The sequence below is a fragment of the Anser brachyrhynchus genome (assembly GCF_964034855.1).
Source record: "Anser brachyrhynchus genome assembly, chromosome: 17".
In the NCBI taxonomy this organism is placed as follows: Eukaryota; Metazoa; Chordata; class Aves; order Anseriformes; family Anatidae; genus Anser; species Anser brachyrhynchus.
The window spans coordinates 2,436,831-2,462,145 of NC_137710.1; the positions used below are offsets into that span (position 1 = coordinate 2,436,831).

Sequence of the window (25,315 nt, forward strand, 5' to 3'; positions counted from 1 at the left end):
ATGCATGCGTGGGAGGACTCGCTCAGCTTGGCTGGTGTTTATCGTCCTGCTGCGTGTTTGGAGTGAGTTGAGCCTAGAGCAAAAGTACCGTTTTGTAGAGACCATTGACTTAACGAAGGTTGTAGTTGAGGACGAGACCAATTTCCTCTGGTTCTTGAATTCAAGAACTGTAAATTCTTGGTGAAGAAAGGTCAGTAAACTTTACCACTGCTCTTCTTACTTCAGCAAGACTTGGTATACATGTCAGCTAAAGCAGCTTGCAATTAGAGGGAATGCATAAGGTATAACGCCAGCTGTGGGCACACGGCTGTGCTGCCCTGGGTAGGAATACACTGCTGGTATACGTTCCTTCATCTGCCACCTCCTCTCGTGTACCTTGTGGAAATACTGCCAAGATCTTTAGAAGGTGAGTGAAGTGGCTTATTTCATATCACCAGGCTGTTCGAAAACTGCTGCGGTAACGAGCTGCAAGGTGCTCGGGGTCTGGTTAGCGTTCAGTTTTGTCACTGAAACGTCTGGCCCAGATAAACCAGCTCGGTTCTGGCACTTTAGTTAGCAGATGAGTTTCTCTTCCCTTCTGGAGTAAGCTGAGTTTTCACGATGAAAATTCATCTGGGTAGTTTCTAGCCATTGATTTTTTACATTTATTTTATTTCTCTGCTAAACCCAAACCTTTTTTCTACTCAGATCTTTTTCTTCTAAAACATTAATCAAACCATGTCATGGTAAGTTTTGATGAGCTCATTAGATCAGGTGTCAGATTACCTGGTGCGTGGCTTTCTTACAGATTTACTTTCACCCCCCCCAAATCACATTTGTGGTATTCTTTATAGCTTTATATTCTTCTGCCACCTTGTAAAATAGTCACCTGCATGTCTTTTATTGATTTAGTTAATAGAACCGGTTCTGTATGGTCTCGTACTTGACTCGTAGCTAAAGGAACGCACTAACCCATCTCTGCAACAGCCTTCGTTAGCCACCCATTCTGCGTGTCACCGCGTCACACCTTTTTCCTCTTTCTGCCCTCAGATGTGGTTTTAGTAACACGGCTGCCTATTCTGGGCTCTGTTTTCTGCTTGACTGCATTCCTCCGCGCTGCTTCATGCACCGTGGCCTCAGCAGCTGCTCGGAGCAAAGGAAGTCCCACAGCACGATACTGGAGGTGGAGAGAGGTTCCTGTACGGCTGCCATGAGGCAGGGAGGAGAGAATGTGCTGGTCTTGTTACGGGCTGCGATCAAAACTTCACAGGCACAGGGTGTTTCGTGCCCGTTGCTCTGGGCCTGCTGTTCGGGCTGGGCTTTTTGATCACTGGAGGGAGAGAAAGAGCAGCAGCTGCTGCTATCCCATTGTTTTTTCGTATTGATACTTGTATGAACATCCAGTTTACACACCAAATTTAACAGAATGTAAACTTCGTGTGAGGCCCTTCCCACAGCCCATCCACCCTTACCTCTGGAGCAAGCTGCAAGGGGGGAGCTGGAGCAGGGTGGGTACCAGGCCTTGCTGAAGATCACAGAAGGTAGCAGGAAAGTTGTAATGAGCCCAGGCTCTCTTGAATCCTCAGCTTGTGCCTTTTGCAGTAGGCCAGTATAGTTTAATTTAAATACATTAATTAATTGAGTGGTAATCAGGAACATCTCAGGCACTACTGCTGTGGTTGTAGTTCTAGACAGTGGGGTGGATGTTCCTCATTTTCCAAAGTGGTGCAGGAGCTCCCCGTGCGCTGCACCGTTGGCTCACGAGGCGCCATGTAAAGCAGCTCTTATTCAAAGCAGGGGCTTGCAAAGTATGACCCTAAGCACGTTCTCCTTGGGGACTTGGGGCAGCTGTTCTGTTCACAAGGTGATGCTTGAGCTCTTTGCAAGTGCTCAGGTTGAAAAAAAAGAAAAAAACTTCCCATCTCTATTGAAAAGAGGGACTTGCACTTTGTCCTCAGAAAACATTTTTAAGCAGCTTTCAGGCCCCTTACTTTTAAAGTTTAAGAAAGCTTTTTCTTTGTAAGATGCAGTCCAGCCGCTTCCTCATTCCCCTGGCCACTTTCTATCCCTGTTCCCTTTGCAAGTGGCCAGCGCCGACACCCAGCCGCAGCGGCCCTGCAGGTGCTGGAACACCGCTGCCCGGGGCTGATGCCAGCCTCCTGCCTCGGGGCACGGCTCTGCCAGGGGCCTTGGGCTTTCTGTAGCTGGCACACAGCGCCCTGACGCCAGCATCCCAGCGCTGAGAGGCTCCTAACTGCGATTAACCTACGGAAAAGCGTTCTGTTACTATAAAAGGAGGCGTGAGAAACAGTAAAGAAACTCACGATTTATTCGAGTGACTGCCTTCAACAAAAGCCACTGCGCATGGGCACCAGCCGGCTCCTCGCCTGAGCTTCCGCCAGCAGCATCTCCTCCAGCATCGACGGGCCTCCAGTGCAGCCCCCGGAGCTCTTTGTAAGCATACTGGTTTCTGGGTTATTTATTTATATAAGTTCTGGTTTCATATCTGTGATCACCCCCGTAGTTGACCCAGCTCAGGGGGAGCAGCAGCTGGCTGCGTGCTCGCTTAAAAGCTGCCGAGCTCTCAGCAGGGAGCTCTGCAGTTCGCAATTCCAGGCCGGAGCTGGTGCCTTCTTCCACTAGCTGGTGGTGGTGGTGGTGTTTTCGGGAGTCAGCTGAGGCCAAAACGCCCAAATGAGCTGGAAACTCCCAGCGTAAAGCTCCTCCTCCCTGCCCTGCTGCAGCCTTGCTCCTCCGCTGTCCCGCGCTGCCCGCGCCCGGCTGAGCTCTGCAAGTAGGTGCTCGGGGAAAGGTTTTGAGGTTGGGGCTCTGGGGCTCTGCGTGGGCATTGCCCACACGCATCCCCTGAGAGGAGCGCGCGGGTGGGCCTCGGTGCTGGGAGCGAGAAAACTTTCCTGTTCCGGGAAAAGTTTTAGGCAGTTTCCAGAAGCAAATCCCTTTCAAGAAGCAGGTATCTTTAGGCTTTAAAAGCGTAAAAATGAAGAGCCGGCCCTTCGGGAGGGAAGGGCTGGGAAGGTTTCAGGAAAAGTTTCAGGCTTCTCGCAGCGCAGAGCTCCCCGATCCTTTTTTCAGCGGAGTTTGCTCAGTGCACTTCCCAAAACAGCTCGTGTCTGAAGGAAGGAGGGGATCCCTGAATAGGAAGCCTTGTGCTGGAACATGAGCCTATAAATGGAGACGGGTTAATCGCGGCCTGATTTCTCAGGCTTCCACCTCTGTAATCCTGAAGCCGGGACCTTCACTGCTCGCAGGGTCTGATCTGTGCCCCGCTCCGCGGCCGAGCTCTGATCTCAGGCTTCCCTTCCACGCCCACCCTGAACGGCGGCTTCTCGCAAAGCCAGTGCGGGACTGACCAAACCCAGATTTTTGCCTATAAAAAAAAATAACAAAGCTAACATCCAGCCGGCGTCTCCTGTTCCGGCAGCTCCCACTAACGGACACGTCGGAGCAGAGCTGGGGAAAAAGCTGCGCAAGCAGCAAAATGTCGGCACGGGGGGAGCGGGGCCCGGGCAGGGGGCGGCAGTGGCTGGGGAAGGAGCAGCGAGGAGCGGGGGCGGCTGGAGCTGGGCCCCCCGGGCAGCCTCGGCTCAGCGGTGCCGGGAGAGCCGGGACGGGGCCGTGGTTCTCTGCTGGCGTCGGGAGCGGTTTTGGGGCAGGGTTTGTGGCCGGGTTGCCCAGAAGAGGAAGGGGGAAGCCAGTGGGGCTGTGGAAGGGGAGCGTGGGTGCGAATGGAGCCTCGCCCACAGCCGTTCTCAGCAGAGAGCTGCAGCTGAATCGTCTGCGGGTTTGGGGTGGGAGCTGCCCCTCGCTGGGTGCCCGTGGGGATGAGCTGGGGAAGAGGAGATCGGGCGTGGGGATGTTTTCTGCAGGAGGTGGGGAGCATCGCCGCTGGGCTGGTAGGGGGGCCCTGACAACCCTGCTGCGAAGGCCGAGATAATCAGGGGGCTGCGATGTTAAGGAAGGGAAATGGAGGCCTCTTGGCGTGGGGTGGTGGCTCGGGGTTTGTTGGTCGTGGAGCTGCCGCGAGCAGCAGCACGGTGGCTGAGGAAGCAAACGGAGGCCGGGAAACCGCCTGCCTCCAGCCTCCATCGATCCACGTCTAACACAAACACGCCGGCTCCTTCCGACAGAAAATCGACAGCCGCCTCCTCTTGCATCACGAGGTGCGAGATAAGGGCCGGCGTTTTCGTCCTGCAATTGATGTTTTGGGGATGTTTGCAAATAGCCACTGAGGAAGCTCCGCAGCGCTCAGCACCCCGGGGAGGGCGGCGGAGGCTCGCACCGTGGGAGGTGATGCAAAGCGAGCGGCAGCACCATGTAGCAACTTCCCGTCAGCAGGGCCAGTCCACGGGCTCCGTCTTCTCAGCCAAGTGTCACGCTCGCTGCGGTGGCACAGGGGACATCTCGTGTCCCCGGCCAGCCCCGCTGTCCCCGGGGAGCTGAGGCTCTGCTCTCGTCCTGCAGGTGCCGGCAGGGGGATGCCCGCTTGAGCCGGAGCCATGTCCAGGTACCTGAAGCACTTCACGGTGGTGGGGGACGACCCCGTGCAGTGGAGCAACGACTATCAGAAATGGGAGGAGGAGGAAGAGGAGCATGGGGGGAAGCAGACGGACTCGGAGATCAAACTGGAGCCCTCCCGGATCCACGTCTCCTTCCAGGATGTGATGAAGAAGCTCTTCAGCTCGCACAGGTTTCAGGTGAGGCAGGACAAGTGTAGGAAAGAGGGTGAGGCTTGGCCCAAAGGTGCCCATGAGGGCAGAACCGATGTGGGACGAGGCCAAGGGCTGGGAATGGTGCTGAGCTCATGAGTGCCACGCACTGGAGTGAGCACAGATGTCCCCTGAGCGACGATGAGCCTTGTGGTGGCACAGGGACACGGGGCAGGGTCCAGCTGGGCCCCCCGGGGAGACACGTGCAGGGCGAGGGTGGCTCTGGGGGACGTTTTGCTGAAGGCAGCTCCTCATGCCGATTTGCTGCACCGGGGCGGGTTCATATCAGTTCTTCGCCAACAGATCCTGGTTGTCTGCTTGGTCATCGTGGATGCCTTGCTGGTCCTCGGGGAACTGCTTATGGACTTGAAGATCATCCATCCGGACAAACATCACATAGCCCCGAAGGTAAAACGCAAGGAAGAGGCGATGGGAGCTGCTGTTTCCCTCTCTTTGGTGGTCCAAAGCCTGCTGGGGGGCCTCGAGAGGTGTTTCCAGTCTGCCCCACTCACAGGCAGGTGGGAAGGGGTTCCTAGCCCTAAACCCGTGCTCTCTCTTCCCAGGTCTTTCACTACCTCTCCCTTTCCATTTTAACCATCTTCCTGGTCGAGGTGGGCTTTAAGGTCTTTGTCTACGGCCGGGAGTTCTTCCACCACAAGTTCGAAGTGCTGGACGGCGTTGTCGTCATCGTGTCGTTCATCCTCGACCTCGTCCTCCTCTTTCGGGAGCACGAGTTTGAAGCTGTTGGGCTCCTGATACTGCTGCGGCTGTGGCGCGTGGCCAGGATTATCAACGGTAGGCGCGCAGCGGCGGCCGTGGCGCGTGGGCTGGGTTTGTCTGAATTACCCGGGCTCGCCTTTCCGTTCCCCTCTCAAAGCGAGTGAGCAGGGCCCTGTTCTCCCAGCGAACTCCCGGTTTTCCCTGGGCGTATTTCATTGCTGGAGCGTGGCCTCAGTGGGGCTGTGACTTCTCTGGAGCAGCAGCAACCTGCTGCTTGCGTGGGCGCGATGCCTCGGTGACGGGCTCGCGGAGAGCCCCGGCTCTGACCCAGCAGTGCATTCCCCTACGAGCGCCCCAGACGCCCTTCTTGCATCGCGCCCTCCGGAAGGGGGATGACGCACGCCGTGCCTTTGCATCGTAGGATCCTCTTGGCTGTGTTTTAACAGGGAGCAAGGTGAACTTCTGCGGCAGAGCGTGGGTTGGAGTGCTCTGACGTTCTGCCGCCGCTGTCATCCCCCCCAGGGATGCTGGAGGGAACGTCCTGATCTTACTCTGGGTCTTCCTCGCTTGGATTCAAAGCACTCTCTATAACAATAGGAATACAAAATGTCCCCAAATCAGGCTTCGCTGTTGTAATTGTGAATGGTTGTGGACAGTTGTAAATTCAGACATTTCTGAATTTACTGTAGCTGGAACCATACCTTACCTTCTATGAAAAGGTTATTTGAGGATTCAAAAAAAATAACATGGCTATGAGATTATCCCTAATTCCTGCATAAAAGCGCAGTGCAAGTGTAGCCCTGAGCCCTTTCTCTGGAGAAACGAACCCCCGAACCGCAGGCCTGCTGCCTGTAGCACTGGAAGCCCAGGCAGGTCTTTCTTTCTGGTGCCTGCTTTAACGCGTATTGTTCTGTAAACAGCCAGAGGAGAGCTGTCAGGTAGGAGGAACGCGCTGTTCTCGATGCTCTTCCCAGGCAATTTCCCCCCCACTCAGAAAAGGGTGGGAAGAAATTGCTTTCACTGTGGGAGTTGAGTTCACGTGTAATAACCTAACAGTAAGGCGGTAGAGAAGTGACACCTCCACCGCAGTGAAGCTGCATTGCCCTTGCTGCAGAGCGGCACAAGGTGAAGCCAAAGCCGTAGGGGCCCGGTGAGGAGTGGGTTGGAGGGGGCGCGATGTCCCCGTGCCCCCCGCGGGTGGCGGAGCCTCAGCCCCGGGCTGAGCCATGCGCTGCTGTTGGAGCAGGTCCCCGCTGCCAAAATGCGGCCCCTCGCTGTAACAAAGCCGCCGGTTACATCCCCCCCCCCCCCCAGGCTCTGCCAAGGGAGCGAATTCAGATTCAGGGTTTGAATGACAGTTTGAGTGATTAATTCAGCTCTGAGGCCAGCCTGCCTCTTCCCAGCAGGGTATCGGTATCGGAATCCCTGGGGTGGCTAATTTAAAAACCTCCTCATTAAGGAAAGCACTTGGGAAAGGTGGTTTAAAGACAACAGAATGAGAGCTCGAGAGGAACAAGGTTAACTCCTTGAGCACGGACCCTGTGTACTGCTAACCTCCTGCTAGTGGCTGTTTTACGTTGTAAAATGAATCCTCTGTGAATTGTCTCACAGGTATAATTTTATCCGTGAAGACCCGCTCTGAACAACAAGTGTCCAAGCTAAAGCAAGCAAACCTGAAACTTGTGACAAAGGTGGAACAACTTGAGCACAGCTGCGCAGAGAAGGTAAGAAAACACTTTTAATTTAACCGCGATTTACCTGCTCTTAAGGACAAGTTGGCCTGGGATCCTTTTGCAAGCCTGTTGCTCTCAGCTTGGTTTCCTCATCAGCAAGTTGTGGGGTAAGCTGGACCGAGGAACCGCAGCCTTGCCCGTCCTGCCTGCACTTCCCTGAGGTGCTTCTGTTGCAAAGGAATGACGGCTACCTCTGTCCTACTTTAGCCAGGTTGTCCTGTTTTGCTGCAGTGAAACACGCTTCAGCAATGCGAAGATCTGTGGGAACTTGGGAAACTATTTTAAGGTCAGAACTATATTGTCATGACTTTTTGTCTCCAACAGGAGCGAGAAATCGAGAGGCTTAACAAGATACTAAAACAGCACGGACTCATCAGTGAACAAAAATAGGAGGCCAGTTTTCCAAGGCAGGGAAGTCTGCGAGCGCAGTGTTGAAACGTACCAGTTTGACCTGAAAGGTTTTCCTATCTGCTTGCTTTCTCTTGTATAGCACTGTCTATAAACGTTTCCTATTTGACTACACTTTGATTAGATGTTGGGATTGCAAAAACAGCTTTAGTGGAAAATGAAACACACGCTCCCAGTAAACAATGATTTCATAAGACCTTTTTTGTACAGTTGTACAGTAAAAAATGCAAAATAATTTAATAAAGACACATCTTTACAAGCTATACATCTAGGAAGTACCACTCATTTCAAGTAGTTCCTTTTTTTTTGTGATAAGGTTCTTGGTTTGTAACATCTTGTAGAAACTTGTAGTACAAGTGATATGAATCCGGGCTTAAAAGGTCACTTCTCCACCAGCTGCCTGGTCATCGCTACGTCTCTTCTTTGCCAACCATTCGTTTCACGTTGTTGGTAGTTTCCTCATTTCTGTTGATGCTTGTGCCACTTCATTATTTATAAAACGTTCACTTCCAAAAATACCAACAGACCACTCCTTTAGCTGACAGTCAAATCAGCACCAAAATAGAGGCAAGCGCATGCCATCTTACGTCAAACAATACCTGATTCTCAACAGCAGATCTGAATTTTGATACTGTATTATCTCCTCTTCCATTTATGTGTTCATCTGCAGCCTGCTGAGCTACAAAGTCATCTCCTTCTACAGCTCATAAATCAACACATTAAAAGAATTAGAATATGTAAGAACAGATGTAGGTAAGTAGACTGCTAGGAACAGTTAAGATTCCAGAAAAAGAAATAAATTAGAAAACAAATTCTAAAGGACTAGGCTGATGTTTGAACACAATGTGAACTTTTTCAGGTACTAGAAAGTCCCTGGGGTGACAGTATTTTCGAGTTGAAGAGTGAGATTCAATGAGTGGGAATTTCAAAAGGTGTTGACTGCAGCAGGCGTCTCCAATTGATTCCAGCCAGTGCCAGCTGGAAGGGTCACTGAGCTCTTCTGAAAGCATCACTTAACTGTTCAGATTTTTAAAAGAAAGGCAATTAATTAGTGGAAAATAGCTAGAAATATGTGGCTTATTCATCTATGGAAACAGATAAAGCGGAGGCCTTATCTAATAGCACATGATTACTTTAATTAACAATTTAGCTCTGCTGTTTGCAGAATAATGAAGCCTAGCTTCCTACGGAGCTGTGCTGTGTCCCTGTGCTCTTCCCCCTTCTGCCCACGTGCTGTGAGGCAGGTAGCTTGGACCGGCACTAGGTCAGAGCATCCAGCACGATGGGAGGCTGGTGGCTCTACGTGCACCGACTGGCCAGCCTGCAGCCGCCATCAGCTCATTCTGCAACCTTTTCCCTCTCAGCAGAAGCGTAATTGGGAACTTCGCACTAATTCCTTTTTTTGTTGTTGGTTTTTTCCTCCCCTCTTCTCCCCAACCCCAGAAGCTTTTGAGAACCCTTGCAAGTGCTTACCCTTTCTCTGTTGGCCATTTTTGACCCAGCATGCCTGTAATTTGGAAGAAACTGATGGGCCAACACAGTGACTGGATAAACCTCGCTTCTTTAAGAAATGGATTAAAAATCAGAAAAAGCAGAAATGCAGCTTTTTCTTTTTTGCCTTTTTTTTTTTCGTGCACGCTTACCTTAGACAAATGGAAAGAAAAAATCAAAAGGTAATTTGGCATTAATGGTGGGCCAAGCTTTATAGCCTGGCTCTGCAGGTGAAGAAATATCCGTGAAAACAACAGAGCTTAGTATAGGAATAGTCCTTTCCCTTCCTGAGGGAAGCTGCAATGAAAACACAAATGGGCATTAGCTTCACTCTTCTCTTTGTGTGACTGCTTTGTTGAAACTGGGTCATATTTTTTTGCTGTTATTTGTAATAAGATTTTTTTTTCATGTATAGTTCCACATTTCTTTTCACGACTGATATATAAATTTTATTGAGAAATTTGGCAAACAGCCCACAGTTGTGTTTGAGTTGCAACAGAAACTGTTAGGTACAATGTATTCTAATATGAAGTACTACTTTTAGACAAAGAGATTAACTGGGTCACTGTTGCACAGCTGATAGCTAAACAAAACGAGCCATTCTTTTTATCTTAAATCTTGTAATTTAATTACATACCTGCTTCAATGTGGTGGTAGTGGTTGTTGCGGTAACATTTACTATTCTGGCTTGTGGATTGACTAGGGATCCATATTTAGTCCACTTCACTTCTATTTCAAGCGATACTGGTATTTGGCAGGAGCTCTGAAAAGTGTTATAAATTCTCTCATTGTCTGACTTGCACAGGAGTAACCGCATTACTTACTCATCTTATTAAATTTGGCAGAACGCCCCCAGAAAGCCTACTCCAGGAGGTTACCAGGGCACCTAAGCCACTGCCTGTGAAGGCAGCGCAGGTGTTTACAGCCTTGGCCCAGGGGTGTCCCTGAAGTTTCACCACAGGCGACCAACTGACTCTGTAACTGCACGTTAGGCAGGATTGTTCTACACCAGCAGTGCAGGACTTTGGCTCTCAGTGACGGTGCTGAGCTGGCTCTTTTTAGCAGCAAGGCTTCTCTAAAAGAGATGACATTTCAGTAATGCCGTTGGCACAGGAGAATACCTTTAACTCCACCAAGACAATTTTGAAGCCTACAACCTTAAATATTTTTACGTACTTCTTTTTGAACTGTCGAGCTTCTGTTTACAGAAATCATTTGCTGTTTAGCTGCGAAAACGTGCAGGAAACCTCTAGACAAGCTGTCATGTAGGGGGTATTCAGCCTACTCTAACCAGCACTTCAACTCTCCCTTTACAGCAAAATTCCTCACTTTTGATTATTGCAGGAGGACTGTCCCCCAGTTTGTTTCTACATTTTTTTCCTGTAGGTCTGAGAAGCCTAAGCTGATTGTGCAGCAGAGGTACAGATCCTAGGAGAGAGGACAGTAAGCGTGATGGAGAGGGGAGAAGAGTTAACTTTCACCTGTTCTGAGTTTTGGAGGTGAATTATTGGCACCCAGTCATGCACGTTCTGGGCTTGGGAATTTCCAAATGAGGCCACGTATTCAGGAAAGCTTTGTCCCTTCAGTAAATCTAGGAGGGCCTGAGTCAAGGGCTGGCATTTCACAGCTGCTGTAATTCTTCCAGGAGGAAAAAAAAAAAAAAAAGTTAAAGCAAAATCCATTGGTTTGGCACAGTAGTAATTCCTCCTTGCTGTCACGCACTGTTCAAGCGTTCTGGCTACAGTTGCTAATGTACACAATCTCTTCGAGAGAAAGAACACTATTAATTAAATGACGTTTCTTATAATTAAGTACTCCTACAGCTGTATGAACGTCCCAGGATCTGAGCAGATCCTAATGGGGCTAAAAGCACTGAATCAAAAAAAAAAAAAGTCCTCTTACCGTAACTTACAGCCTGATATCATGTTGTAACCAAATAGCACTGGGGTTCTGCCCCCCTGTGCTGTGAGGCAGTCCTGGTTGGATGCACTTTGCAGAATGGTGAGTTGACCGTATGCGTTGGTACTCTGAATGATGCCAGATGTAACACACAGTTAAAGGGAAATTCAATACTTGATGTGTATCGTGAAGAAAGAATCCACAGTCAGATCCTTAAAATATATCTGAAAACATATCTGAAAATGCTGTAATAGCTCAAGACTCCTCTTACAATGTGAAGAAGCACTGGAGTACATAATGAAGATCAAAATCTACTTCACAGCCAAAACGCACGTTCACTTTCGGTAAAGAACAGATTAAATTTTTAGATGTCTGAGCTAATAATTCTTTGTGAAGACAGACCAGAACGAGTGATGAAAGCAAAACTGCGATGAGGAAAGGATATCTTTGTGGCCTGAAACCTGCTCTTACAGGCAGTCCAGCAACATAACCAGGGTTGCCACTGAGAGGAACTGGCTTTGTATTTACCTGCAACACAGATGTACAGTATCAGTTCTTATCCTGTACTGGAATGCTTGGAAAACACAGAAATATCACAGTTATCTTAGGGTTATTAACTGTCTTGAACAATGACAGTAGCTTCTCTTTAAGACTGCAGCAGTTCTCTAATACTGGGGCAGGCTTTGCTTTCACTGGATACACTTGTGCAGAATCACAAGATGACTCTTCTAAAAGTGTAAAAATAACTTTGGAGGCCTTTAATGCCCAGTTCTGAAACGCTGCCTCATCAGTGTAGCCAAGGCAAGTTACATTTTACCCTGCTGCTAACAATTGTTCTGACTGAAGTTTAATAAGTTTTGTAATTAAATGTCTTTCAACAAGTCATCCATAACATCTCTAGCAGTTACCTGAGTAAAGCTGATTTCAAAGCTCTGTTGTACTGAAAGTGCTTCTTTGTTAATTGCCCCCAAGACAAAAGAAGCAGCTGCTTCTATTATTTCTCCTGCATCTGTGTATGTAATATGATAACTCACCTGAAAATTAAACATTTTAGATATTAATTAGAACAAGTAGATAAGAGTGTGAAACTAGAATAAAGGAATTTAAAACTACGTGAGTATTGTTTTCTTTCTTCCTTGCTTAAGAGACACTCAAACGCATTGTAGAGATGTACCATATCCTCAGTTGCAATAAGGATGGGCCCAGAAAACCAGAGGAACTGAACAGGAGGAGCTTTCCCCTAAAAGTTAAGAAGCATGGGTTGGAAATACTGTTTATTTATTCTGTTTTTCATTTCCTGCCTGCAAAGGGAGGCATTTTCAAGACCATGAAAAAAGCTGTGGTCTGATCATGACAACACTTGCACAGAAGTTAGTAGCTGTGTTGGCACATTTAAGTGTAGAGGACGTGACTGTTACCAAATCAAGCCACTGATTAGCAATGGTCAAAAGCAGATCTAAGGTTGGAGCCTCTTCAAAACTGACTTCTTCCAGGTGGAATCCTAATGTTCATCTACTTAAGATGAAAGGTGAGACAATTTGCACTGTGTACTCCTCTGTCTCCGCCACCACTGTGCCTCGTCATCTTCTCCCAAGCATAACGTGGATTCTAAACTCATTGTCTGTTATGTCATATACAGAGAGCAGTAATAGAAAAGGATTTCATCGTCTGCACATTATGTTGCATATAGTTATTATTTTGTTGCAAAACACATTCTTTTATCCCAAAGTCAGCGTTTCCCCTGTGAATATTTGCTTTGGAGATGTCACAATATATGGAAACTGCAAGGCCTCTCTCATGTCCTTGAAATTTGTGAATCAGAAGTGATTTGATGCACACGTGCTTTCCATTAAACAAAAGGGAGAAAAAGAAATGTCGTACCCACCCCAAGAACTACATTCATGCACAGTTCATCCAAAATCATGGGGTGCCTGAGGACATCCTTACTGGTAAGTAAAGTCCGCATTCCATTCAGAGACTGGATGACTACGGACTGGACAGTAATATTAACCTGAAAAACAAATTCATGTAATTTCTGAATATTATGTGTAATTATTTTTGGCCTTTTCTGTATCATTTTATTTGTGACTGTTCTGCAGGGACAGCAGTCAAAAATCCTTTGAGCAATTGCTATGTTACATGTATCGCTGAAGTTTCTACAACAAAAGATTCTATTTTTAAGCAACTAAAATTAGCTAATAGAGTTGTATATGGGGGCAATGCGTCAGGCTTAAGTGTCTGCAGACAGCATATTATCTTGCTGGTAGCATATTATCTTGGAGTTGCTCAGTATCATTACTGATTCAAAAATGCAGCAATTGTGCCCTAAGGTCTTTATAGGGGATTTTTGCTTTATTTTTTGATGTAAAGATTAAGGCTAAAGTCACTGTTCTGATGAAGTCAGTGAAAAACTCCCACTGACTATAATAGAACAAGAATTTTACCCCCAGCTGTTCCAACTAAGTTAGAAAGATACTTACCATCTGACTTGATTTGGGCACCTAGAGGACAATAAAAGAACAATTTCAAACAACAGCAAAGGTATGAACTATTGCAAGTAGCAGTTAAGGCTTAATTGCTTTGCCTGTTTATCATTACAATGAGTTTTGCACAGTGCAAGTCACTGGATATACACTACAGCATTCAGACTGTGTGAAAATAACTGCTATTTGGGGCTAACAGGCAAAAATCATAACAGTCCAAACTTCTTCTTCCCCTGACAGTAACAGGAAAATTTCATAGTGACTACCATCAGTTTTGCACCAGGCCTAGCTTTGATAACACTCCCAACAAATATGCAGGGCATTCAGTAAGTACTAGACAAATCTAGTAGTTCCCTTTGACACTCGGCAACTCAGAACTAAGAAACACTTGAAAAGTTTGCTTGCAGCAGGAAGGAGAAAAGCATCTCAGTTTGGCATGACTGCTGCTGTGTATCATTTTGTTTGGCCTATTGAGGACCTCAGAGAACGCTGTTCCTATTACAGATCTGTGCAAAAACACTTGTAACTATTCATAGACTGCCAATTTAGAAAGTCTGCCAGGCTGTTCATACCCAAAGAAATGAAGAGCTTTTGTTGTCTCATTCTGATGGTAACGAGTCCATAATTTCATGGTCTCTAAGGAGAGAAATGAGAAGCAAGTATTCCTGTGTCGTTCTATAGTGTGTGGTTATGCGCAGTTGCCCTGTTGGAAAATTTCCACCAAATTTTCATGGAAAGGCAGAAACGTCAGACCCAGGTCATCAATCAGGGTTACAAACTACTCACAGAGAGCACCATTTTGTTAAAGGTTTTACTTTGTGGCTTCCCAGTGAGCGCTTGATTTCCATGCTTGGGAAGAGACCAAAAATTGCACTTTGACCATGCTATCCACAGCACGAAGCATCACAAGGTTATGAGCATTTTGCTAGACATCTCCAACCACCTGAAATGCTTCTTGGGTCTGTTGGACACGCCAGGGAAGAGAACAGGGATGAACTGCAACAATTACTGAGACCTTCATATCACTCAAGTTGGCCTGGCAGTGAGCGTGGGCTCATAATTGTTTTTTTTTCTGACAGGAACACCTGTATGAGTCCTCTCACCAGAGGCTCACACCAGCAAGCCTCCCTGGCTTGAAATAGTTTGCCATTTCTTTTGCCAGCAGCTCCACCTGCTGGCACTGGAAAGGCTCCCTGCTCTGCCCTGTGACCATCCTGTCCCCAAAGAAAGATCACTTTTCTATTGACATCTTCAGCGCCTTTTCAGAAGGGGAGATGCCTACAGACAAGCTTTAGTGTCTCTTTGACCTTCTCCAGTTCTTGCACTTCCTCCTTCAACGTCCAATGTATTTCAGACATAAATCTGCACTATATTAAGCTGGGACAGTAATTGGCAATCAGCATGTGGGTAACACGTCATGTACTGTTCTAGTCAGGAAGGGGAATTAATCTTTTAATTTAAAACATTCAACTGCCTGGAGCTTATCCTGATGGATGTTTTTTCTTTTCTGGCTCTGCAACCACCAAAAACTCTAATGTTGGGTGCACGTGGAAACGTTGAACACCCTTCTGAAGCAGAGTTTTATCCACCTCTTCCACAGTAGAATGATCAAAAGCTAACATTTGTGAGCAACCCTTTGCTGATTTCAATCATGTCCTCAAATACCAGGAGAATGATCCCACCTGTGAGAGTGTGAACTACTTAGCGGGCTTCACCTTACTATTGATAGCTTGGGAACCCGCTATCAGTGTTGAGTGAAGAGACTGGAAGGGGTCTTTAAGCTTATATAGGGTACTAATTAAAGGAATTTAAATAATTACATAAATTTAAAAAAAAAAAAACATTTTAATGGGAGAGAGCGTGGTGTTTCTTCATGACCTTCAGCTTCTGGAAGGAGCTATCAGGTTAAGGTATTATATAGCTCAATTTCAATTTTGCATGCATGTTTGTTGTTTTTTTGTGTGTTTTTTTTTTTGTCTTCCTCAACATCTGCATACGAGACTTATGTATAAGTAAGATATTGTCCACCAGTTCAAAAAAGAATGAAAAAGTAAGCTTAGCTTTGAAAAATAGCTAGAGACTGGATTTGGTAGTAGGTTGGATAAGAACAAATCTGCTCTCAGAGGGATATAAGGTGACAGCCCTTGAGATAGGAAGACCTACCACATATGTGTGATACTTCTGTATTAATGCCACTATTAAAAGTTGAGGTGTGTAAGAAAGCTGTATCTGCAGAACATTCAGCCTCATAGGTTCTTTAAGTACAAAGGTTTAAAACCCAGACTTGCTAGAATTACAAACCCTTGTAATAGGCTCCTTAGAAAAACTTAAACATGCACAAATGCATAAAACTGCTGCCATTGCACTAAGTGTTAGCTCAGTGACACAAGCTTGGATCTTCAAGACCATTATTTTTGTTGGCTAAGCAAAGAAGAGCAAATGTTTCTGTTACCTCAGCTTGAAAAAAAAAAAAAAAAACTTTTCTAAAATTTTTCTGTATAAAAGTTTGTTGCATAGGAAGATTTTTTTCGTAATACCCAATTTAAACATCCAGATGAAACACGCTTATCTTTTAGGAAATAGAAATTACGTAATTCTGGAGGTGCAAAATGCAAAATGCTATGTAATATCGACAGTCAGCTGTGTGATTGTTTCAAAAAATACTTACTGCTAAAATGCTGGAGTTGATATAGAACAGCATACTGACCGCTTGAATGTTGCTGCATTTTCCCACACTTACTGATCTAACGCATTTTGTAGCCTGGCTTACTAAAAACCCTGGAAAAGAGTCACAAAATATTGCTGAAGGGAATTAAAGAGTAATTATGGAAAGCACAAAAAGCGATATGAGAACATCACATGAATGCAACAGTGAGGGTACATGTAATTTCTGTTGCAGATAAGGTTCCACGGGAGCTATAAAGAATGACATTCAGGTTCTCCTGAAATACTGAGACAAACTATTACTTCTTAAAAGCTTAATAATAGCTGCAGGATTTATGATGTCATTTCTGAGATTTTAAGATCTTTTCTTTCACAAGACTTCAGCTTTCCTACGCTCATTATCACTATTATACTACATTTAATAATAACAGTGGGACTTGGAAAATGCAGTCTTTTCTTTTTGTCTTTATTTTTTTCCTCCATAGATTTCTCAAGAAAATGTAGAGTTTAAGTCTGACTTGAGTTGCATTCAGGCTGTGAAAGGAACACCATTTTACCAAAGGGATATCTTACAAAGGTTGTCCAGTTAGGTCGTGCTTGGTGCAATACCCTCACGGTGTCACCCTTGTACTATTTTGTTAAATCAATTAAGCCAAATTGGATGTTTTATTGTTGGATAAACAGCCCATTAGCAAGGCGTAACAACCAGGGATTTACGTATCTAACTGTGAATGTTTAATTTAGATGCAACACAACTTCCAATCTGTGTCTAAGAAACCATCCATAGACACAGCAGCTATTTGAAATACATTAATTCACAAATCTTTACCTGACTTATGCTGGTGTGTGTGTGACTGTTCACTGACTGATTGCGCTCAAGTCAGGACAGAATATTCTAGAGCAAACAAACTGGAATTCAAATGCATTTTCCAACCTGCAGGGTTCGCATCAGAGCACCAGGAGGAGACAACAGGACTAGGCAGCCTCAGGAATCCATCCACTGTCTGTATAGGAACACCGTACTGCCAAATAAAATGACATGTTCAAGCAGATAGATGTATTTCGGTTCTTTGAAGGTTTCAGAGCATTTGGATGAACAACAAATCCGTGTAACAGAAGTCCTTATTTTCACTGCATCTGTCAACATAGTGTAACACTTTGTGCGTCAATTCTTAAGCCACCAACAGCTTTCTGTTTACAATAGCAAAGCAGCTATTTATTTTTCACAGATCTTAAAAATCTAGCTCACTTTTGAAGTAAGCCAACACAAAACGCTACATTTATTTTTACATTTCTGTATTTAAAGACCAAAATACAGTTTTTCTTTTTCAGAAGAACAGCAATTTTTTACAAGCAAATGCAAACAATGCTCACTTGGTCTTTTATGAAGCAATTTAATACTAATTGAACCAGATAGTTACGTACCTCATATCTGTAAGTTTCGTTTGCATCAGAAGGATTTGGAGCATCTGAGTCCAGAGTCCAGCTCTCAGGTTCAGCACTGAAAGCAGCACTTCCAAACTTTTTAAACAGTTTGTCAAAATTTTCAGGAGTAGGCATTTCAGGGGAAGGAAAGTATAGTGCTTGTTTATCTGCCAAAACACGTTAAAGATTGAGACGACTTTTAGGGTAAAAGATACAGAACAGTATTTAGTAACAATTTTTCCCTCAGGAGTTGGTACAAATCCAGTGACAGAAGAAAGTAACAACGCAGCTTTTCTTTAAGAGAAAAGCTAGGAGGTGTCTTAACTCACTGCTTCATCCTGATCCATGACAGCACAAACTTAAACTTAAGGAAAGAGTAAGTTCCTTTCTTTCTTTCAAAATCACAACTTTTAACAGGGATTTATTGGGGTTAGGAAACTCCTCAGCAAAACAGAACAGTAATTTTTTAATTTTATTTTTTTAAGGAAAATGTCACTTCTCAACCTCTGAATTGCCAAAAGAAAAGAAAAAGCTAGACGAAAAAACTTAACTAAGCCTCGTTAGAGGCAGAAAACTTCCAACAGAAAACACACAGAATTAGAGTATGAGACAGTTTCACAAATAAAAGTACTACAACAGAAAGACTGCAAGCACAGAGAATAATCAATTTTCTGACAGGTTTAGTTACTTCTAATTTTAGTCTATTTCAGGTACCTAAAGAGCTTATAGAAATAAATGCTTAATGCTTAACATTGGCAACAACACTACTTACAGTTTGTAGCATGAATGCAGAAAACACTGGGATTGACGTGGTCAATTAATTGAAATACCCTTTCCGGTGGATTTGCTTTAACATCAAGTGAATACACAGCAGCTTTCTGACTACAAAGGCGGCTATCACCTCTGCAAACAGCAATAAAAAAAGCCGTGATACGTTTGGAGTTGGTATTGACCGTATTTTAGAGTTATCTTTGTGTACTGAGGAAGCATCAAAAAAGCATTATTTTTTTTAACACCATTTTTATAGCAACTGTGTCTCCTTAGGAGGTTTATATTATTTTATATGGGGTGGTTAGTAATTATTAAATAATAAAGAATTCTCCAACATGTTTTATCTAGCAGAGGAACTGAGCAGCAACAAGAAATAAGGTAAGAGACATACTGAGGGAAGAGAATAGCCTGATAGCAATAATATTAGTCTAATGACTGTTGGAATAATGTGCACCTTCGGGGTGAGGTCCCACTTGACATGCGTGTGTGAGAACCAGGAAGGTGAAGGAACCAGTGCAGCCCAGGAAAAGTACTTGTGGATGTGCAGTGGGTTCACCAACATCCCAGAACTGCAACAGGCTGTGCAATGAATGTGCCAGTTCCTGCCCTGAAGCGTACCAGTGTGTGCTACGTGTTAAAAAAACACAGCATTTCATGGGAAACGGGTACTTAGGCAGAGTCAGAGCAGTTAAGGGCAGACACTGAGAAATGACTTCTAGAAATGACCTCTTAAGCACAGAGTTAAATTTTTCTACAAGGCGCTGGTTAGCAGAATCACACCCTACAACAAACGCCCGTTTTCCTCAGCGTTTCGGGTACCAGATAACCTCTGACTGGTGATCGGCCAAAATCCTTTTGGTCACTACCACAATTACACAAATAAATCTAGATGTAAATACGGAGATCACAATACTTGCAGTCACTGGGAATTTTCATGCAAAATGAACATTTTACAGAAAAGAATTTTTGGGGAAAACCACAACTTCATTTTATGCCTTTCTAGCTGACAAAGACAGAACAGTCACCTAAGACAATTAAACTGTCATTCAGGGAGGCGTTGATTAGACCTTTCTGATATATATAAATGTCTATAAAGGGGTAGAAGTAGTCATTGTGTGCGAGAACAATAAGAAATGGCAGTCTGCGATGACTGCTAATTCAAATTTCAAAGCACCGAGAATAAACCGCAGCATTCAGATTGGCATAATTTATGCTGAAGGTGGGCTGAAGAGCTGCACTTATTGTTCTGAGAAGTCGCCAAGAGATTTCGCGTTAAGATTTTAAAGTGAGCTCTCTTCATTCCTTTTTGAGAAGATGGAGATGGGCTAAGGTGTTTTCAAATAAACTGGAAACAGCAAGGAAAGCACCATCAGCGTTGCTTTGTTGATTTAATGTTACCTACGTTTTACTGGTTTTAAAGATCAGCGGTGAGGCAGCAGGCTGGGACACCGACCCGTAAAACCAGGACCGGAGCAATGCTCACACTACTTCATTAAGCCCTGAATTGATCATGTTTCTCGTTGATATTGTAAACCTTTACGAAAGAGGTTACTGAGAAGCTGCTGGCGGCGTACGGAGGTGGCCAGATGGTCGCACGGCAGCAGCTTTCCTAACTTCCAGACACCGCATTCTATCGACAAAAGGCTGATGATACATCATTCTTTCCCTAACAGACGGCTTTAACAGCTAAGCACCCCCCCACACACAATAGGACAGCGCAAGAAAAAAGCAAGAAGCGTGAATTTAGAAAAAAGGGAATGAGAAACTGGGCTGGGAAGCCAATTTGCTGCTCTACCTGGCTGGGAACCAAAAGTTTAGGGGCTTAGAGCTGCAGGGACTGGTGAAGGGTAGGTAGGGGTTAGGATAGCGCGGCATAGAGGGGCTGGGAATGTATGAGAGGAGAAGACAGAGCCTGCACAAACGCATGCAGCAAATAAAACAGGATTTTGGATTTCAGATAGCTGCTTATTCACTTACGTGACGATAGGAACTGAACACGTAGTAAAGAGACTGAAATCTGCAGCGCTGCAGTCAGGGTCACAACAGCAATTTACATCACACTGTGCCACCGACAGATCACAAGTGCACAGCTTGGCAACTGGGGAAAAGACTTAAATTAGAATTAGGTCTGGAACTTTGCACACCACAGCACGTTCCCTAACACTTCCACTTGTCATCTTGCTTTATTTGGGAAAACGCTCAAAAGTCTACATCCAACTTCATCTGATTTGGTTAAGTCATTTTTAAAAATCCTTTTCTGCCACTTAGCAAATCTATTAGGAGCAAAATAAAATAAAAATAAAAAATAAAAAAGAGCACACCAAAATCTGATGCTCTGAACTTTTATTTGTACTTTACTTTTACTGAACGTTTTTGAGACTTGCTGTTCCGTAATAAATCTAGACTTAAGAATAGCAGAGAATGTAGAAAACTAAGACCAGCACTCCACAGACACGACTTTAAAAGAATGCTCATTTTCATAATTACAGCTTCTATTTCAGCTTGACTGTTGCCCATTTCTCTACAGCTTCCTGGATGCTCTCTGACCATCTGAACAGTATCCAGGCAGTTCCTGGAACCTCTCAGGTTCTGACTGTTCTGTCAGCTGAGTTTAGCACTGGAATCTTTGTATCACCTTGTAAACAAGAGAAGTTTAAACATGGATTAGATTGTGAGGCTGTATCTCTGAGATCAGGGATTTAAGTCCCTTTTCCCTAAGGAGGCACGCACTGGGACAACGTGTTTAATTTGGCAAGTAATCTAGGGAAACTGAGCTGATGACAACACCACCGGGAAATAAAGTTAAATAAAAGTACACCTGCCAATCAGAAAACAGTGGGCAACACTTTCCGATGGCACAATTACAAAAAAATGTGATTTATATTGTCACAGCGCCATATATCCACACAGCCAGGGCTGAATTTGGAGTCTTAGTGCAAACTGCTTGGTGCACCCAGCTTGGTGTGTGCGCGGAGCTCTCCAAGCACAGGGTGAGCTTGGGGCTCCTCTGCGAGGTCAGGCTCTGCCCTGGGGGCTCCAAGCAAGGTGCTGGGCTGGCAGGCGAGCCCACTGAGCCCTCAGTGCCAGCTCATAGGACTGTCTGTGCCGCGATGAGCGTGCCCAGCGCCCGAAACCTGTGCAGGGGGTTGGTGATTCTGCCTCCCTGACGGGGTTCTGAGGCACGGCTGGAACGGGGCGCTGCTGACAGGGATGATGAGAGAACGCGTGGGGGGAAGCTGCCGGGCAGGCACCGCGCAGGCTTCTCCCAGCCCCGTGAGGCTGCAGTGGGGGCCGGAGGGGAGCCAAGGGCCCAGGCCGCGAGCGGGGCTTCCCTCAGGCCCAGGCCTGGGAGGCCGGTGCTGAGCGGCCCCCGCCCCGCCGTGCACCCACCGTCCGTGATCGGGGCCGGCCTGCTGCGGAGCCGCTCTCCGGCGGCAGCGCGGATCTCCGGGGGCTCGGGGCTGGGCTCCGCTGCCCGGAGCGGCGGAGGCAGGAGAAGGAAGAAGAGGAAGAGGAGGAGGAGGAGAAAGGCCGCGGGCCTCAGCGCCGCCATCATGGCGGCCGCCGCTAGGCCGCCCCTAGCAACGGCGCGGTTGCTAGGGAGCGCGGGGCATCATGGGAGCGGCGCGGCATGGCGGAGCCAGCGCCCCGGCAGCCCCGGGGCAGGGCGGGAGGGGGCGCTATGGCGGGCGGCGGCGGGGTCAGGCCCTGAGGGGAGCCCGCCAGAACCAAGCCGAGGGCAGTGGTGTAAAGTAAATGGACTAAATATAAGCTATGTACGTAATTTGTGCAGAAATGCCACTGGAAGGCTGTATGCGAAAAACAAAAGTAGGGAATGGCTCCTTGTGAACTATAAAGGCCCGTGGTTAGTATAGTTTTGCAACTTTCTTTCTAATAATCTGGTTTCCTTTAACTTCTGAAGTATTTATTTTTGAAAATGCCATGGGTCCTCTCAATTCTTAATGCTTAATGTGCACATTCATTAATTAATCTTGTTAGTAAGCTTGTAATATACGCAGGCGTTTTTGTAATGATTTGACAGTAGGACAGGCTGAATCAGAGTGATTAAATGACCCAAGTTCCTTACAGTTACCTTACAGATGTTAACATCCAGGCTTAGCTTCCAACTGAGAGGACTTTTTAAAACTTTCTGAAGTGTGTTTTCCACATTGTCTGATCAAAACTGTCAACAACACTTGTTCTTGCAGCAGACCGACATCGTTAGTGACATTGTGGGACTCCTTTTTGCGTCCCACAAAGGCCTTGCCAGGGCTGCCTGCAGCCATAATGGAGGCTGTCTGCTTAGGTGTGGGGAAATTACGGGATCTTTAAAAAGCAATGTTTTTCATTGTCCTGCTGCAGAGAAGCATGTTGACTGTGCCAGTTTACTCACTTAGATTCGTGTGTTTGTAACTACATTCAGGACAGATGCTGGTGAGCTATTCTGAAAGCTCCGTTGTCTTGGGCCCTGCTTCACAAAGCAAGTGGGCACAGGTTGTGGAAGTCTGCCGAGGGCCTGTTTGCAGCTAGCAGAGTTAAAAGACTTGCAGCTTCAAGAAGCAGGCGGCTTCAGGCAGGGAACAGTCCCCTATGTAAAGGAGGGTTCTTTTCCTGCCTATTAAAATGCAGGTGAAGCTCTTTTCTTTTGTCACTGCTAAGGGAGTGAAGTTTCCGCATCCTCTTGCTTGAGGGAAAGTAAAACAGATTTTGAAGTTTTACTTCTAATTGCTGTGGTGCTTGTCCTGGCTGGGAGAGGCAAGCCGGGAGGAAGGAACAGTTTGACCGTGTGGCTGCTCTCTCCTTCGCTGCCATGTGGCAGAGATCAGACGTCTCTTGGACGAGTCAGACTCAGGGGTTTACAGTCCCTTCAACTGCCTTGACTAAACTGCTCCCACCTGACGTGTGGGCCGGTAACAAGTATAAAGATGTTTCTCCTACCAGTATGTCCTGCAAATTTTGAAAGTTGGAATTTAGTTTGCGGTCTTAGAGGGAAAGTGGTGGTTTATTGTTTATCATCAGTGGTCATATTCTGTCTTCTGTATCACATGTTCATCTGCATTGTCATCAGTTGAGATAATTACTAATGAATCACCTCCACTTGCTAGTTTACGCATTTCTTACGGATTTAAAATGAGTAAGAAGGACCATGGATAACGCACATGGGAAAATATAATTTAATACATTCTTTTTGCATCCAGATTTACTTTGCAAAGCTGATGGTGTCCAGTGGACCAGACTCCTGGGTGAAACCCAAGCCTTGCTGAAATCTGCGGGCTCATCCCAAGCACAGATTGGACCCCGACTGCATGTGGGTAGGAGCTGGATGAGTAAGGAGGTTATCATTTCTTACTGCATCTACCACTGAAACAGAATAGATCTGGGCAAACGTTCATTAGGAAAGTATAATGTAATTAATCCATTTTTCTCATGATGTTTTTCTTCAGAAGTTAGGGCTTTACTCAGACCAGCATTTCCCCTAACCCCGTCGCCAATACTGCCTGCAAAAGAAGAATAGGATGAATGCAGCTGTTGTGTCACTTCAGTTTCCCCTTTATTTATGCTTAAATGACAAACCCTGAATTCCTTGACTCTGGGATGTGATAGTTCAATAAAGTCATGAAGACCTTCCAGAAATACGTACACACAAACAGAATGTGGTAAGCTCCTGCAGAAAGAAACATAAGGAAAACAGAAAAAATATATATATTCAACATAGAAAGTGCAAAGCAAAAGCCAAGTATAAGAGAAACCATTTGAAAAACCCTACCACCACAAAAAATGCCCTTGTGTTAGACTTCTGAAGCAGGTTCCAAAAAGCAAACCCCAAAATGTGTAGGGCAAGATCAGAACATTAATAAATAATGTATGTTCTCCATCACAGAGACTTTAATTTATCCTATCAACATGAGTTAATTAATAATTAAAAAGGACACTGTGATACCCATGTGGGAAGTCCTATGAAATGAAAATTCAAGCAGTTTAAAATGTGGTAGATTGCTGTCTATTAAAAAACATGTTAAGGGATTTACTGTAATACTATCTTAATTTTACTTTAAGCAGCAAGACTTTGATGTGTGTTTAAACATTACAGTGTGGCATTTGCAATCCAAACGTTGCGGAATTAAATCACATCAAGCATGGTAAAATCAGGGGAAATAACTGATTATACACAAACAGAATTAACACAGATATCTTTTATGAAATGCTAAGATGAAGCAAAAAGCATTACCTAAATTTCAGTTTCTCTCATCCAAGCATATTTTAGTGATTCAGTAAAATTAATTTTTAACTATGTAACTTTCACCATAGCCCCTTCCTTTTAAAATTATTTTAGATTTAGATAGTTTAATTACTTTTACACATAGAAAATTATTGCTGTTCCTTGGAAGAAGACACTAGAGCTTTCAGAGTAGCGTACCAATATCTGTCCTGAAAGTACTTAAAAATATGCAAGTCTAAGTGAGCAAACCGGCAAAGTCAACACGTTTCTCTGCAGCGAGGCAATGACAGAAGTTCTGCTCATGCACACATATCCTTTTGATTAAACAGTTTAATTTTATTTTTGGACATTTAAACTAACTCAGAGTAGGATTAGCTTAATAACCATGGTCTTCATAAATTACAAAGGATGAAGCGTTCAAGCTGTCTGTTGGCTGAACCTGGGCTGTTCTTTCTGAACACACCATGTACAGATTTTTTAATCTTTAATTTTTTACAGTTTTAACAGATTCGGTTAGGTTTTGGTGTAAGGAAGTTTTAGTGATAAAAACTACTCAACAGACCTATGTATTGTGAAAGAGCTTCTGTAGGAAGTGGTATCATTCCTGGTACTTTAAACTTAAAATTAGAAGAAAATCCTTTGAGAAAACACCTTTGTATGTGCATTACTTTAAATATGTATTTAAATATACCTACTCTAAATAGGTATTTTCAATTTGACGCCATTCAAAGCAATCTTACCACTGAGAAAAGCAACAGTCGCCATTAAACTACAATAGTCTGTATTTTATAGCAA

General features: G+C 45.2%; 2 protein-coding genes and 1 long non-coding RNA gene across 4 annotated transcripts; 2 read left to right on the plus strand and 1 right to left on the minus strand.

The window, feature by feature from the left end:
* Nucleotides 1-2,216: 2,216 nt before the first annotated feature.
* On the plus strand, nt 2,217-7,830 carry HVCN1 (hydrogen voltage gated channel 1). 2 transcript variants are annotated; one of them, XM_080559412.1, is made up of 6 exons: nt 2,217-2,433; nt 4,462-4,694; nt 5,010-5,114; nt 5,270-5,501; nt 7,038-7,150; nt 7,484-7,830. In XM_080559412.1, exons 2-6 carry the CDS (start codon nt 4,497-4,499, stop codon nt 7,547-7,549), a joined length of 714 nt encoding a protein of 237 aa, XP_080415538.1. In that variant the 5' UTR covers nt 2,217-2,433; nt 4,462-4,496; the 3' UTR covers nt 7,550-7,830. The 2 variants fall into 2 exon arrangements, with proteins under 2 accessions (XP_080415538.1, XP_080415537.1); XM_080559411.1 differs by lacking the exon at nt 2,217-2,433 and adding an exon at nt 2,499-2,773.
* Nucleotides 7,746-21,904, minus strand: TCTN1 (tectonic family member 1). The gene is made up of 15 exons (XM_080559407.1): nt 21,691-21,904; nt 20,278-20,398; nt 18,302-18,432; nt 17,530-17,696; nt 17,039-17,126; nt 16,109-16,218; nt 13,438-13,458; nt 12,843-12,968; nt 11,866-11,991; nt 11,401-11,485; nt 10,961-11,099; nt 10,540-10,696; nt 9,696-9,821; nt 9,211-9,355; nt 7,746-8,584 (listed from the first exon to the last, which is right to left on the minus strand). The coding sequence occupies exons 1-14, from the start codon at nt 21,854-21,856 to the stop codon at nt 9,212-9,214; spliced, it is 1,707 nt and encodes a 568-aa protein (XP_080415533.1). The 5' UTR covers nt 21,857-21,904; the 3' UTR covers nt 7,746-8,584; nt 9,211.
* LOC308179374 lies at nt 13,465-17,156 on the plus strand. Its single transcript, XR_013940341.1, has 2 exons — nt 13,465-15,350; nt 17,045-17,156. It is a non-coding gene; the product is annotated as an uncharacterized lncRNA (long non-coding RNA).
* Nucleotides 21,905-25,315: the final 3,411 nt, after the last annotated feature.

What these genes read in the sequence shown, in the direction of transcription:
- HVCN1 (XM_080559412.1), top strand. Translation starts at nt 4,497, where the DNA reads ATGTCCAGGTACCTGAAGCACTTCACGGTGGTGGGGGACGACCCCGTG. An exon ending in AACATCACATAGCCCCGAAG is followed by an intron (nt 5,115 to 5,269) that starts GTAAAACGCAAG and finishes CTCTCTTCCCAG; the next exon opens with GTCTTTCACTACCTCTCCCT. An exon ending in AGCACAGCTGCGCAGAGAAG is followed by an intron (nt 7,151 to 7,483) that starts GTAAGAAAACAC and finishes TGTCTCCAACAG; the next exon opens with GAGCGAGAAATCGAGAGGCT.
- TCTN1 (XM_080559407.1), bottom strand. Translation starts at nt 21,856, where the DNA reads ATGATGGCGGCGCTGAGGCCCGCGGCCTTTCTCCTCCTCCTCCTCTTC. An exon ending in GCCGGCCCCGATCACGGACG is followed by an intron (nt 20,399 to 21,690) that starts GTGGGTGCACGG and finishes TCTTTTCCCCAG; the next exon opens with TTGCCAAGCTGTGCACTTGT. An exon ending in ACCTCCAAAACTCAGAACAG is followed by an intron (nt 9,822 to 10,539) that starts GTGAAAGTTAAC and finishes AACACTTTTCAG; the next exon opens with AGCTCCTGCCAAATACCAGT.